The 16,044-nt window shown below is 48.6% G+C and overlaps 1 protein-coding gene across 1 annotated transcript; it reads left to right on the forward strand.

Moving 5' to 3' along the window:
• Positions 1-9,548: 9,548 nt before the first annotated feature.
• Positions 9,549-14,740, forward strand: LOC115248341 (ventral anterior homeobox 1-like). The gene is made up of 4 exons (XM_029831982.1): positions 9,549-9,697; positions 9,866-10,022; positions 12,481-12,717; positions 14,160-14,740. Exons 1-4 carry the CDS (start codon positions 9,549-9,551, stop codon positions 14,631-14,633), a joined length of 1,017 nt encoding a protein of 338 aa, XP_029687842.1. The 3' UTR covers positions 14,634-14,740.
• The last annotated feature ends 1,304 nt before the right edge of the window (positions 14,741-16,044 follow it).

The following is a 16,044-nucleotide window of genomic DNA, read 5'->3' on the forward strand; positions in this document are numbered from 1 at the left end:
GGAGTGAGCGTGAAGCTCAGCTTCTGTCGCTCCAGCTGATCTGAGAGACGACGCTGGAGGATTATCAGCGCTCCTCCATGTGGCAACACTGGAGAGGAGGAGGAGGAGGCGGAGCCAAAGATGAGCGAGGTCACCTGATGAAGGAGCGCTCCAGCGTCCGGCGGCGGCCATAAATCCAGCCTCGTCTGAGCCAACGGGAGAAGCTTCGCTGTGGTGAGGTACGTGATTGCTACACGCTTGCTGCTAGCGAACGAGCTGCTAACGAGCTTCAGCTTGCTCCTCGCTCACAAACGTGGACGTCTGATCTCACCTGCACTTATCTGCTAAAATATCATGTGATCCAGTTGTTGGACTTCAAAGGATGCTGCTTGCCGGGTCATCAAAGCCAACCTGTTGCTCCGATCCGTGAGTGATTGGAAATGGCTGCGAGTCCAGATGTTGCTCAGCCTCCTGGGTCCTCGGTGCTAGCGCCTCGGCCCAAGTGTCCTCAGGAAGGATCCGGCAGATCGGACCTGATCCTCTTGATCGTGTGGCCCAAGGAGGAAATGACGTGTTTGGCTGAGACCAGAGCGGCTTAGACCTGGGGGGCAGCCCCCCCCCCTCCCAACCTGGGGGGAAGGGGGGCTGGTTCCACCTCCTGGTTTGGGGGGGTAGGAGGACCCTGGTGTGTGGTCGGTTGTCCCAGCTGACTCCTTTGTTGGTGTCTGTGTTCCTCAGGTGTGTCCGCCTCCTGGGACCTGATCCGGGCTCCTGGACGTCTGTGGCTCAACACCTGTGGCGGCAGAAGACCGAGACCATGACCAGCTCCTCGGACCTCCAGCTGCCTCCTGGGTGGAGGTGAGGAGCAGAGCAGAGCGACGATGCAGGCCGACGCAGACGCACCTGCACCCACGGCCACACACGGTGACGCCTGTGGCCCCCGCCCACAGGTGGCCCCGCCCACAGCTGCAGCTGGTTCCACCTGTGGCCAGAACTGCGTCCAGATCCCAGATGATGCCGTCATGCTGAGCTGGAGGCAGCTCCAGTGGCCCTCAACACTGCAACATGAACGCCGATGGTGGAGGAGCCCAGCGGCCTCCAGCCAGGTGTTTCTGCATCTCCTCACCCAGGATGGAGGCCGGGGGACAGGCAGGAAGTCCTCCCCCCTTCCTGTGACAGGACCTCCTGCTGTGAGGGCCGCCTGCATCACCTGGAGGATGCGTTTGCCGCCTGCTGCCAGGCTCAGGTTGGTCCCAGCGTTGTGGAGCTGTGGTGCTCAGCAGACCTCCATCCCCAGCCCCCAGGCCTCCACCAGCTCAGCGTTCCCCGGCTCAGCTCGTCCATCAGCGAGTCGGACTGGATGCTAAACACCTGCTGCCCTGCTTGCCCCCCCGGGTCCTCCTGGACCAACGCCCGGCCCACAGCAGGACGTGGGAACCCATGACGGTCCACAAGGAGCTGAGAGACGTTGGTGTCCAGGTGGGCTCAGGGGTCACTGCTCACGTCTTCCCACAGATCTGCCTGGCGGAGACGAGCCAGGCTCCAAAACCGAACCGTGCTAGCGGAGAGAACCCGGCTCCCAAGTCTCCGGTGAAGGAGGTGAAGTGGGACGCTGAAGGCATGACGTGGGAGGTGTACGGGGCCTCCGTGGACCCGGAGGAGCTGGGCTTGGCCATCCAGAAGCACCTGGAGCTGCAGATCAAAGAGACCGCGAGCCTGGCGGCCAAGAGGTCTCTTCAGAATCCCAGAGCTTCCAGAGGGACCAGGAGGAGCAGCAGGGTGAGCGGCCTCCTCCGGAGCGCCACCTGCTGTGTTCGGAGCCCCTCTGCTGTGGAGTAACGGAGGACCTGACTGATGGACGGGACCGGATCACTGTGGCCCGCTGCCCTCCGGCCAGGTGGTCAGAACTGCCCCCCAGGGTCCCCCATCGCCCACACAGGTGGACCACAGCCTGCCTGCCTGTCTGTGGCTCCTTATCCTGCATCAGGTGACATCAGGACGCCTCTGCTGTCACTTCTAACGTCCGCTATGAATCTATCATCCATGAGATCCAGAACCAGGAGAAGACGGAGCAGCTGGGTTCTGCTGAGCTCAGGCTGGACTGTGACCTGGGCTCAGTGACCCCGATGACCTCGGACCCAGCTTCACACCTGTGGGGGCTCAGGTCGAACCTCTGAACACTGATGTTCTGCCAGAACCGGTCCAAGGTGCTGCTCCTGCTCCACCCTTCCTCTCCTCAGGTGGCTGAGGGCCCCTCTCCCGATGTGGGGCTCCTCCTGAACCAGGTTCTGGCAGCTTCTGGCCCCTCTGACAGTGTAAATGTGTGTTTTGATGGTTTCTCCCGAAGGTCCTCGTGGTCTGTGTTGGCGTGCTCCTGTCATTGTTGTCCCCACCAGGCGGAAACCGTCCGCCAGGCCTGATGTTTGATCTGTATCTGTGACTTCTTTGATGTCCTTTCATTTCTGTCACACCTCAACAACCTGGAGGTGCACCAGCTGACTCTGGTATTAAAGCAGATGTTGTCACCACTGTTGTCGGTTCTGGACTCTTTGTCCTCTGGACACACTGAATGGGCCTAGCTGGGTTGGTGGAGTACGACGATGGTGGTTCAGGATCTGGCGGGGGTGGTCTCCAGGTTCTGCTGGAGCCACTCGGGATCAAAGGTCCCTCTGGAGGCAGCAGGAAGAGGAGGGAGTCGGAACATCTGGAACATCCCTTCAAACAGCTGACGCCTGCTTCCTGTCTCGTGATCCACTGGGTTCATGAACGTCGGTTTAAATTGGACCGTCCTGTTGATGTTCTGAGTGAAGGGGACCGATGGGTGAACCCGATGGGACGGAGCGGTGGGCCTCTCGGTACCGAAGGTGGTGTCGCTACGTCGAGATGGGACAAAAGTCTTTGACTCTCCACTGTGGATTTTACGGTAGGAATGTGTTGTTATGCTGTTATTGCAGTGTTTATTACCCACTGCGGCCACACGGGGGCACCAAAGGCTCAGCAGTGATTCATGACCACCAGGTTTGAGCTCTTGGACCAGCACAAATCCTGGTTCATTGCACATTTCTGGCCCAAGTAACGGGACAGAACCGGCTGGACTCTGCTCAGAAAAGAGCCCAACCCACTTTGCCCCTGCTCAGCCAGGGTACCTCGGTGGTGTTCTGAAGGTGTCCCCCTGCTACCAGAACACCTGTGTTTGTCCACTTCAGGGCTTGAACCCAGACCCCTCTGGTCCTGAGCCCCCCTAAAGCCCCCCGGGGGCTTTGGTTCTGTTAGGCACTAGAAACCACTGGGTTTCATTGCTCCTCTCCAGGCTCCAACAGCACCGCTCCCTTGTGTCCGCCGGGCCTGGATCAGAACCTGAGGTCTGTTCTGAGAGGGTGAGGCTGGGTTCAGCACCCTAGACGTGGTGAGAGAGCAACAAAACCCAGCATTGGCGGGTCGGAACCGGCGTGTTCAGAGGAACGGCTGTGTTCTGGGGCATGTTCACCGGGTCCCGGACACAAAGACACAGTTCCGTTAGCTTTGTGCTAAAGCGGCTCCCAGAAACTGGAAAAACACGCCATCAGGGACCAGCGAGCTGTCCTGGTCCAGAGCCAGTGAGCAGGTCCCAGAGGATCTTCACCCACCTGCATCAGACGCTGTTTTGAGACCCATCTGAGCACCAACGGCCTTTTCTCTCCCTCCTCTGCTGATACGGAGAGGTTGTTCTCACCGTTACCGCCAGGGGGCGTCGTTGGGATGCGAACATCATCACCAAAACGGGCCCGCAGCAGGTGACGAGAGCCGACGACCGTCCTTATACAACATAAAGTCGTCATTTCCTACAGTCAGCCAGGGTTCTGGGGTGGCCGAGAGGTTCTCCTCCCAAGGGTTCTGGAGATGATCCACAACTGATAACACGTTGCTACACAACCAGCCGGAGACGCTGCTGCACTAATGAGTCGGGACGTTCGCCTTCACAACAACGGCCTCCTCCGGCAGATGGAAATGAGCTCTTCATGGGGAGGGTTCAAGAACGGCTCGTTGTGTTATTGTGGAGCATAATCGTCACATTTGTAAGCATTAAGCAGAGCTTTCAATGGCAGCATTCATCTGGAGCTAGCATGAAAGCTCAAGGCTCCACGGCGCCTCCGCTCCACCGCAGCTCCCTTCGATTAGACGTCTAAAAGGCTTCGCCACAAAGTGCCAGAGATCACAAAGAGTCAAATTATAGCGGCGCTGCATTAGACGTAATCATGTCTCCACAGGCCCCAGCACTGAAAAGGATGTTTGCAGTAAAATAATCGCCGTCAAAGCAGCGCGCACGTGACCAGTCATGTGATCAGGTCTTTATGTCACCTCTGCATTCACTGTTGCTCACGTTGACGGAGCAGCGGCACCAAACAGCAGGGAGATCACCCATTATCCTGTTGGAGGTGGTGGGTTTGAATCCCGCTCACTGGCTCTCCTCATACTGTAGTTTAATCAGGAGGTGGTGGGTTTGAATCCCACTGCCCTGCCTCTACTCATACTGTAGTTTAATCAGGAGGTGGTGGGTTTGAATCCCGCTGCCCTGCCTCTACTCATACTGTAGTTTAATCAGGAGGTGGTGGGTTTGAATCCCACTGCCCTGCCTCTACTCATACTGTAGTTTAATCAGGAGGTGGTGGGTTTGAATCCCGCTGCCCTGCCTCTCCTCATACTGTAGTTTAATCAGGAGGTGGTGGGTTTGAATCCCGCTGCCCTGCCTCTACTCATACTGTAGTTTAATCAGGAGGTGGTGGGTTTGAATCCCACTCCTCTGGCTCTCCTCATACTGTAGTTTAAGCAGGAGGTTGTTGGTTTGAATCCTGATCCTGTGGCTCTACTCATACTGTAGTTTAATCAGGAGGTGGTGGGTTTGAATCCCGCTGCCCTGCCTCTACTCATACTGTAGTTTAATCAGGAGGTTGTTGTTTTGAATCCCGCTCCCCTGGCTCTACTCATACTGTAGTTTAATCATGAGGTTGTTGGTTTGAATCCTGCTGCCCTGGCTCCAGTGATACTGTAGTTTAATCAGGAGGTGGTTGGTTTGAATCCTGCTGCCCTGCCTCTACTCATACTGTAGTTTAATCATGAGGTTGTTGGTTTGAATCCTGCTGCCCTGGCTCCAGTGATACTGTAGTTTAATCAGGAGGTGGTTGGTTTGAATCCTGCTGCCCTGCCTCTACTCATACTGTAGTTTAATCAGGAGGTTGTTGTTTTTAATCCTGATCCCGTGGCTCTACTCATACTGTAGTTTAAGCAGGAGGTTGTTGGTTTGAATCCTGATCCTGTGGCTCTACTCATACTGTAGTTTAATCAGGAGGTTGTTGGTTTGAATCCTGCTCCCGTGGCTCTACTCATACTGTAGTTTAATCAGGAGGTGGTTGGTTTGAATTCTGCTGCCCTGCCTCTACTCATACTGTAGTTTAATCAGGAGGTTGTTGTTTTGAATCCCACTCCCGTGGCTCTACTCATACTGTAGTTTAATCAGGAGGTTGTTGTTTTGAATCCTACTCACTGGCTCTACTCATACTGTCGTTTAATCAGGAGGTTGTTGGTTTGAATCCTGATCCTGTGGCTCTACTCATACTGTAGTTTAATCAGGAGGTGGTGGGTTTGAATCCCGCTGCCCTGCCTCTACTCATACTGTAGTTTAATCAGGAGGTTGTTGTTTTGAATCCCGCTCCCCTGGCTCTACTCATACTGTAGTTTAATCATGAGGTTGTTGGTTTGAATCCTGCTGCCCTGGCTCCAGTGATACTGTAGTTTAATCAGGAGGTGGTTGGTTTGAATCCTGCTGCCCTGCCTCTACTCATACTGTAGTTTAATCATGAGGTTGTTGGTTTGAATCCTGCTGCCCTGGCTCCAGTGATACTGTAGTTTAATCAGGAGGTGGTTGGTTTGAATCCTGCTGCCCTGCCTCTACTCATACTGTAGTTTAATCAGGAGGTTGTTGTTTTTAATCCTGATCCCGTGGCTCTACTCATACTGTAGTTTAAGCAGGAGGTTGTTGGTTTGAATCCTGATCCTGTGGCTCTACTCATACTGTAGTTTAATCAGGAGGTTGTTGGTTTGAATCCTGCTCCCGTGGCTCTACTCATACTGTAGTTTAATCAGGAGGTGGTTGGTTTGAATTCTGCTGCCCTGCCTCTACTCATACTGTAGTTTAATCAGGAGGTTGTTGTTTTGAATCCCACTCCCGTGGCTCTACTCATACTGTAGTTTAATCAGGAGGTTGTTGTTTTGAATCCTACTCACTGGCTCTACTCATACTGTCGTTTAATCAGGAGGTTGTTGGTTTGAATCCTGCTGCCCTGCCTCTACCCATACTGTAGTTTAATCAGGAGGTGGTTGGTTTGAATCCTACTCACTGGCTCTACTCATACTGTAGTTTAATCAGGAGGTGGTTGGTTTAAATCCTGCTCCCGTGGCTCTACTCATACTGTAGTTTAATCAGGAGGTTGTTGGTTTGAATCCCACTCACTGGCTCTACTCATACTGTAGTTTAATCAGGAGGTGGTTGGTTTGAATCCTGCTCCCGTGGCTCTACTCATACTGTAGTTTAATCGGGAGGTTGTTGGTTTGAATCCTGTTGCCCTGCCTCTACTCATACTGTAGTTTAATCGGGAGGTTGTTGGTTTGAATCCTGTTGCCCTGCCTCTACTCATACTGTAGTTTAATCAGGAGGTGGTTGGTTTGAATCCTGCTCCCGTGGCTCTACTCATAGTGTAGTTTAATCAGGAGGTTGTTGGTTTGAATCCTGCTGCCCTGCCTCTATTCATACTGTAGTTTAATCAGGAGGTTGTTGTTGTGAATCCTGATCCTGTGGCTCTACTCATACTGTAGTTTAAGCAGGAGGTTGTTGGTTTGAATCCCGCTGCCCTGCCTCTACTCATACTGTAGTTTAATCAGGAGGTTGTTGGTTTGAATCCTGCTGCCCTGCCTCTACTCATACTGTAGTTTAATCAGGAGGTTGTTGGTTTGAATCCCACTCCCGTGGCTCTACTCATACTGTAGTTTAAGCAGGAGGTTGTTGGTTTGAATCCTGATCCTGTGGCTCTACTCATACTGTAGTTTAATCAGGAGGTTGTTGGTTTGAATCCTGCTGCCCTGGCTCCAGTGATACTGTAGTTTAATCAGGAGGTGGTTGGTTTGAATCCTGCTGCCCTGCCTACTCATACTGTAGTTTAATCAGGAGGTTGTTGTTTTGAATCCCACTCCCGTGGCTCTACTCATACTGTAGTTTTAATCAGGAGGTTGTTGTTTTGAATCCTACTCACTGGCTCTACTCATACTGTCGTTTAATCAGGAGGTGTTGGTTTGAATCCTGCTTGCCCTGCCTCTACCCATACTGTAGTTTAATCAGGAGGTGGTTGGTTTGAATCCTACTCACTGGCTCTACTCATACTGTAGTTTAATCAGGAGGTGGTTGGTTTAAATCCTGCTCCCGTGGCTCTACTCATACTGTAGTTTAATCAGGAGGTTGTTGGTTTGAATCCCACTCACTGGCTCTACTCATACTGTAGTTTAATCAGGAGGTGGTTGGTTTGAATCCTGCTCCCGTGGCTCTACTCATACTGTAGTTTAATCGGGAGGTTGTTGGTTTGAATCCTGTTGCCCTGCCTCTACTCATACTGTAGTTTAATCAGGAGGTGGTTGGTTTGAATCCTGCTCCCGTGGCTCTACTCATAGTGTAGTTTAATCAGGAGGTGGTTGGTTTGAATCCTGCTGCCCTGCCTCTATTCATACTGTAGTTTAATCAGGAGGTTGTTGTTGTGAATCCTGATCCTGTGGCTCTACTCATACTGTAGTTTAAGCAGGAGGTTGTTGGTTTGAATCCCGCTGCCCTGCCTCTACTCATACTGTAGTTTAATCAGGAGGTTGTTGGTTTGAATCCTGCTGCCCTGCCTCTACTCATACTGTAGTTTAATCAGGAGGTTGTTGGTTTGAATCCTGCTGCCCCGCCTCTACTCATACTGTAGTTTAATCAGGAGGTTGTTGGTTTGAATCCTGCTGCCCCGCCTCTACTCATACTGTAGTTTAATCAGGAGGTTGTTGGTTTGAATCCCACTCCCGTGGCTCTACTCATACTGTAGTTTAAACAGGTTTGAACACACTTCTCTTTAGCTTTAGCTTTTTCATATTTACAGCAGTTCAGGACCTAAGGGGTCTCTGTAGCTTTCAATATTTCTAATACGAGAACATTTGTAGTTTTTTGAACTACTGACAACTACGTGGTAGTTGATCATATTCAGAAGTGCTGACAGCGGCTGGTCCGTCTGTCCTGATCATGGACCAGCGCAGCATCTCTGCCTACGTTAGCATGTGCTAATGCTGCCTCCATTTAAAGAAAACATACCTAGAATGATCAAATGTTAGCCTGGATAAATCATTTGATCTAAGGATACTTTTTACTTTTTATATATGTTTTAATACTTTTTATTTAAATGAAATTAAATTGAGTGATTGATCAACCATCGAATGTCAGGAATTCTTCTTCTGAAATCTGTTGACGGCTGAAATTTAGGAAGGAAAAAGTGACACTTTTGTCTTTGTGTGAGACGTTTCCCAGCCGGAGCTCTGCACTGAGCTTGGGAAATCCCAGTTCCCTCCAGTGGCTCCCACTGGAGACGCTGGGTCTGCTCACACAAAGTCTTCGTCCCTGAGACACTTAGTGAACAAAGTTAGTCCAACAAGCCGTCCTTAAAGCCACACGAAGGCGGCTGCCAGGCAGCCACACTCACAGAATGTTTTTTTAATGGTCCAATTAGATAATTGCCCATCTTTCACTCCCTTTCCTCTCTGTTTCCCATAAAGGCATGAATGGCACTCAGGGAGGGGGGCAACTTGAAGAGCGCTTGTGGTCAGCTAAGGTGACAAGAAGGGCAGGAGAATGCCCCTTGCACCGGGCCACAGGGCTGAATTGAATCATTGTGGCCTAATCAATGGTCTTATTGGATTACTGGCCACTGCTGTGTTCAGAGATATTGTTGCACTGACAATGAAAATAGAGTTGTGGGTGGGTGGGGTGGCGGTGTGGGGGCCTGCAAGGCAAGTAGTGGAGAGAGGTAGGGGAATGTGAGAACAAGAATTTTGGTGGTGTAAACAATGTTGAGGGAGTTAGCGCTCGTTCACATTCAATTCTCAGAGGACCCTGACGGTGGGCTGCAGGTGTGACCACGAACAGCCGGGTCCTCCAGACAACCCCGGGACCCCTCCAGATTTGGTGGACGAGGATTCGTTTCCAACTTTGCGCCAGTGAGGCGGATCAACGCTGGCTAACATGCGGCAGCCGTCAGGTGCTCCCTGAAGGAGGGAGTCCGGCTGTGTGCCAGTCAAAGAAGAACGAAGCTGACAGGAACTTTTCCCAGGTCTGGAAGAGTCGGATCCCTCTGATCCCTCGTTGGTGTGGGGATCAGAGAGGCTTGGTGTGAAACTAGACCAATCATTTGTCTTCATTCTCTGGGCTGAGAGCAGCGAACTGAGGGGGACGGGACAAACAAGCCCCTCCATTAAGACCTGATTTCTTTGCCCAAACAACCTTACGCATTTATAGTCTCACGCTAATGTGGAGGCAGCAAAATGAGGAGAATCGAGTGAAGCAGCTATTGAAGGTCCACGGCTTTGATCAGTCGGAGATCCTCTATCAGCCTGATGTCCGTGGATCCAGGAAGGAACTGCTGCTGAGTTTTGTGGAGAAGTCCGTCATCATTGGGTAATGGAGCTAGGTCAGTCATAAAACGCTCCTCTATCAAGTGGCGGCGGTCTGAGCAAACATCTGAGAGCTGACGGTGTCCTGCAGAGGGTACTCCTCTGAAACTCAAGACGAGTTCTGACAGCCTGCTACAGGTTCTCCGTAATCTCCTGTTTTCATCTCACAAAGGGACAGAAAAGGAGGCGAGCGACAGCTCCAAGAGGAACACAGCATGGATGTCCGGTACAACCAGGAGGCGGAAGGGATGGGGCTGAAGAACGGGCTGAAGAGGGGCAAAGATGACAAGGAGTCCTCCAAAAGCTTCCTCAAGGAGCAGCATGACTCCGTTTCCCCCTCTGGAACCATGGAAAACTGTGAGAAACACCGGGGCAGCGCCGGCGATCCGGACTACTGCCGCAGAAATTCTGGTTCGAGGTGAGACTCGTGGGCTTTCTGCTGCTTTTTCAGGAAACTCGCACATTAAGCATTAAAATCAAAAATATATTTTTTAGGCAAGAGGAGTAGGATCCTAATTTTCCACATATGATCAATCTGGGTCATCTGTGATTGAGAGGTCGTAACAAAAGTCTTTATCCCTCTAAAAGGTCGACGAAAATCAAAAACGAGCCGTAGCGTCAAAGAATAATAATTAAATGTAGGAACAGGAAAGAAATAAACCCTAAAATCTACGTCTCTTAGAATGAGCAAGGCATTAAAAACAGACCGATTCCAGGATTCCAGGATTCCAGGCTCAGAGAATAAATCGCCATTAAATGTGACTAAATATAAATATAAATACGGCCCATTTTATTCTGACGTATTTCAGAGCTGTACAAAATCAGTCCGAAATTAAAATACTTCTGCAATTTTATATTCTTTCCTTTGTTTTGGGCTGAAAGATAATAAATAAATGTGGAGCAATAGAGCATAAAGACACATGTAAAGACAAATGTAAAGACACATGTAAAGACAAATGTAAAGACACATATAAAGACAAACGTAAAGACAAATGTAAAGACAAATATAAAGACACATGTAAGACAAATTTAAAGACAAAAATAAAGACAAATGTAAAGACAAACATAGACAAACATATAGACAAACGTAAAGACAAATGTAAAGACAAACATAGACAAACATATAGACAAACGTAAAGACAAATGTAAAGACAAACATAGACAAACATATAGACAAACGTAAAGACAAATGTAAAGACAAACATAGACAAACATATAGACAAACGTAAAGACAAATGTAAAGACAAACATAGACAAACATATAGACAAATACAAAGACACATGTAAAGAGAAATATAAAGACACATGTAAAGACAAACGTAAAGACACATGTAAAGAGAAATATAAAGACACATGTAAAGACAAACGTAAAGACACATGTAAAGAGAAATATAAAGACACATGTAAAGACAAACGTAAAGACAAATGTAAAGACAAATGTAAAGACACATGTAAAGAAAATATAAAGACAAACGTAAAGACAAATATAAAGACACATGTAGAGAGAAATATAAAGACACATGTAAAGACAAACGTAAAGACAAATGTAAAGACACATGTAAAGAAAAATATAAAGACAAACGTAAAGAGAAATATAAAGACACATGTAAAGAGAAAGAGGAGACTTTCTGCCATCTCCGTTTTTGTCTCATTTGAACGTCGGCGTTCGCGGTGACGCAGTGATGCTGCAACACAACAACGGCACAAATGAAACTGACACACATCAAAGCAGCTGCTAATTTGTAATTATATTTCATAAAGATCTGAATGAATTCATGTATAAAAATGTAATATTGGTTAAAGGTGCGTGCCCACAATTAATCAGGCCGGTTAATAAAGTCTAAAGGCTTCTCTTTATTACTTATTCAGGTATTTTCAGATTATTAGTGGCAGCAAAACGACACTATTTTTTAGTACATTTAAAGATTTCTGTTTTATCCGAAAGAGGGAAAAAAATCCTTTTTATAAATGTATAAAATTTCCAATGAACTAATTTAGTTTGTTTAATGATAAATTTATAAAATGCATTAATGTAACATTAATGTTCTTAATTTGACTGTGAACGCTGAATATGTGTAATATATGTGTGATTGATGGCTATGAATCATATTAATAACAATGATAATAATGATATTATTAGTAGGATTATTGTTAGTGTTGCTAATAACTAATAACTAGTAACACCAATAAAGATACTACTAATGATAACAATACTAGTAACAACATAACAAACACACAGTAGTAACAACATTAATACTAATAACAATAGAATAGTAGTAACAACAACAAAAATAGTAACAATAATATTAACAATAATATTAACAATAATAACAATTATAGTAACAATTAAAGTAACAATAAGTAACAATAATAGTAACAATAATAGCAACAATAATGTAGCCATATAGATAACAATAATAGTAACAATATTAGTAACAATAATGAGCTAACACTATAGTTTAACATAATAGCTAACAATTACAAGTAAACAATAACTAGCAACAATAACTGTAACAATAATGGTTAACAATAATGTTACAATATAACTAACAATAATAGTAACAATAATAGTTATAACAATATTAGTAACAAATAATAGTAACAATAATAGTATAACAATATTAGTAAACAATATTAGGCAACTATAATAGCAACAATATGTTAACAATAATAGTAACAATAATGTTAACAATAATAGTGACAATAATGTTAACAATAATAGTACTTATAACAAACAACAACAGTAAGTACAACAACCATAATTAAAAGCCAGGCTTGTGTGTCCAGTGCTGCTCTGTTCCTGGTTCTCATCTCGGCGCACTCATTGTTTCAGATGCTAAAGGTTCAATCCAGATACAATCATCCTGCCGAAGCGGTTTAGATCTGGACCGACCCCAACGCACCAGAACCTCTTTCACTGCTGAGCAGCTGTACCGGTTAGAGATGGAGTTCCAGCGGTGCCAGTACGTGGTGGGCAGAGAGCGGACAGAACTGGCCCGGCAGCTCAGCCTCTCGGAGACACAGGTCAGTGCTGCTCCGCTGCTGCATCCACATCCTCTTTACGCTCACCTGGATATAAAACACACACTCATGGCAGGAACACGCATCCCCATGTGTGTACACACACACACACACACACACACACACAGAAACATATATTAATTATATCTATAAATAATTGTAAATTGGACATTTGAAACCGAGTTGTGTTGAGGTTCTGTCAGACTGCTGGTTCTGCTCAGAAGCGCCCGTGTGTGTGTGTGTGTGTGTGTGTGTGTGTGTGTGTGTGTGTGTGTGTTCAGAGCTGGATCACGTCGTGTCCACAACCAAACCAAGTCAGGAACGTTTGATTTGAGTCGTTGATGAATTGCAAATCAGTGTGAAAACGTTTCTGTGGCCTTCACACACATTCCGGCTCCCTCAGCCACAGTCTCTCTGAGGTTTTTTTTTAGGAATTATTTCGCCCTTTCTTGTTTGGCCCGCCCACAACTCAGCATTTGTTTGTGTAATTCAATCGCAGCGATGGTCCAGAAGGGGCCTGGCGGCTGCTTCTGGTCCCGCTGGAACGAGCTGAAATGAGCTTGGTGTGGTTCCTGTTTCTCCACGATGAGCCCAAACTAGCAGAGCCGTTATTGGGATCAGATCTTTCCGTCCATCCGTGACGGAGCGCTGCAGGATGAGTTCATGCTAACCTCAAACGCTGCTTCAGCTGTTTAGACTCAAACAGCGTTTGTGTTTCTGACACGGTCCAAATATTAAACCGGATTAAACTGGCTGGTGAAACCACCTCGTCGGTCCCCACAAACAGGGTAACAGGCAGCTTCCTGTCATAATGGAGGCAGAGCTTGTAGACGGAGGTGTTCAGAGACATATGGACCGCAGGACATATGGACCGCAGGACATATGGACCGCAGGACATATGGACCGCAGGACATATGGACCGCAGGACATATGGACCGCAGGACATATGGAGGAGGATGAAGCGTCTTTAGAAGGTTCCAGGCAGATTTGCTGCAGGATGCATCTCTATTTTACTTCCTTGCCTACAGAAAATTGATCATTTGAACCAGTGTCGCGGCACCGTTTTTGTTCATTTTTACAAGAAAATCCTCGATTGTTTTATTTGCTGTCTGCTAACGTGAACGCAACGTTCTCCGTTTACAGGCTCGCCGACGGTTTGGGTGGGAACGGTGCCGTTGGCAGAGTCAGATTTGGGCTTTTTGAGCTTGTTTGTATGGAGCCGCCTCGGCCACGAGGCTCCGTCCTGGGGGGGGCTGCTCCGTCCTGGGGTGGGGATGCTCCGTCCTGGGGGGGGCTGCTCCGTCCTGGGGTGGGGATGCTCCGTCCTGGGGGGGGCTGCTCCGTCCTGGGGGGGCTGCTCCGTCTGCTCTTACATGTGCTTTCCTTGAGCATTCCCTGCCAACAGAGCTTTGTTTCTCTCTTCCTCTCATCTGTGTTTGTCTCAGGTAAAAGTCTGGTTTCAGAACCGCCGCACCAAGCAGAAGAAGGACCAGGGGAAGGACTCGGAGCTCCGCTCTGTGGTGTCCGAGACGGCAGCCACCTGCAGTGTCCTCAGACTGCTGGAGCAGGGCCGCCTGCTGACTCCCCCGGGCCTGCTGCCCCACTGCGGTGGCGGCCCGCTGGGCTCCGCTCTGCGGACTCCGTCCATGGCAGCGACCGGAGCGGCTGCGAGCAGTCCTCCCCTACCAGCCGGCTCAGGGACAGTGGCGGGCCTGCAGGGCTCGGCGGCGGCTCACGGCCTCTTCAGTTTCCGGATGCCCTCCCTCCTCAGCGGCGTGGCCACACGAATTTCCTCCAATCCCATGTCACTGACTGGAAACCTGCAGGAACTCTCCTCGCGCTACCTGAGCTCCTCGGCCTTTGAGCCGTACTCTCGGAGCAGCGGCAAGGACTCGTCGGACAAGAAACTCCTGGAATGATGCCGCAGCACGCCGCGGCTGTCGTCTGAGCTTTGGTGGTCGCCCCATCTTCACCCGTCTGTCGTATTTTGTAGCACTTCATCGACTCCATTTGCACATCTGCTGCCTCTGAGTAGAAAACATCCACACGGTTCAAACACAAAGACAAAGCGGCAGCAGACACATTTAAGGAGGTTTAGAGGCACCTGCTGAGGTTAGTGAGGGAAAAGGACGCCCAACCACCCGCTCAGCTGGGCCACGTGCACACGGGCTGCCACCGTGCACGTGTGTGGGGTCAGCAAACCTACCAGGAACCAGGAGGTGGTCAGGAGGAGGTAGAAAAGCCTCGCTGCTGGTCCAGGGTCTGATGTGTCTGATGAAAAGACCAAAAGAGGAGTTCAAACCCAAATGCAGACGCCCCAGAGACGTCCCTTCTTACCTTGGCTGCCATTCTTATTCCCACTTGTGCAGCTTGGCCGTGGGGCCGTTTTGTCTCCAGACACTGGGCTTTCAGCGCCGGGCATAATCCTGCTGCCGCTGGTGTTCTGTTTCTCTTCCCTGCTGGAACTAAGTGCAGGAATGTGTTGTTGAAAGAAGGGAATTGTGTAGAAAGCCTGGGCGGCCAGAATAAAGCCACTCGCTTTGTTCAACACTACAAATAGTTTTCCCAGTCATTAGGACATAACCCCCCCCCCCCCTACCCCCCTCCCCCCCCCCCCCCCCTCCCTCCCTCCTTCCTTCCTTCCCTCCGTCTTTCCTTCCTTCCTGTGTGAACGTTTGAAAACCACAGCTTTTATTCCGCGTTTTGTGTCGATTGGCTACTGATGCACATTAATAGTGAAAAGAATTCTAGCAGGAGAAAAGTCCTGCAGATGCCGAGTGTACCTTCTAATTGTTATTTTATTGTAAATTATTCACTGTGTAATTAATAGATAATTAGTCTATTTGGATGAAGGAATGAATGAAAAGGTGTCTGTGCTGTTGTTGTGGAACCTGTTGTTGTAAAGTGTGTGCTACAAATGTGCATATCTATTATGTATATGGCTACAGACCAAGATGTGTTTCCCATCCTCCCCCCACCCTCGTTAATATGAATAACGTTATGAGTCCATGACTGTTATACCTCATAGACTATAGCCTAATTTGTATGGTCCTAAATGTTTTATTTATCCAAGAATAACGACATGGAAGTGGTTGGAATGAGATGAAGAGTGATTAAACACGACGATGAAAGCAGAGTCCATCCGTCCAGATGTGATCTTTGATTTAACCACAGTTAACTGAATGTCCCCAAATGTCCCCAAACGTCCCTGCGTCCTCAAAAACGTCCGCATACAGGGACGAGGAGGAGACGCTTCAGCAGTGCTTTGTCTTCACTGAAGGACATCAGCAAGACTTCAATGAGGGAATCAAGGTCTTCCTCAGAGACACC

The sequence above is a fragment of the Takifugu rubripes genome, unplaced genomic scaffold (genome assembly GCF_901000725.2).
Source record: "Takifugu rubripes unplaced genomic scaffold, fTakRub1.2, whole genome shotgun sequence".
Taxonomy (NCBI): Eukaryota; Metazoa; Chordata; class Actinopteri; order Tetraodontiformes; family Tetraodontidae; genus Takifugu; species Takifugu rubripes.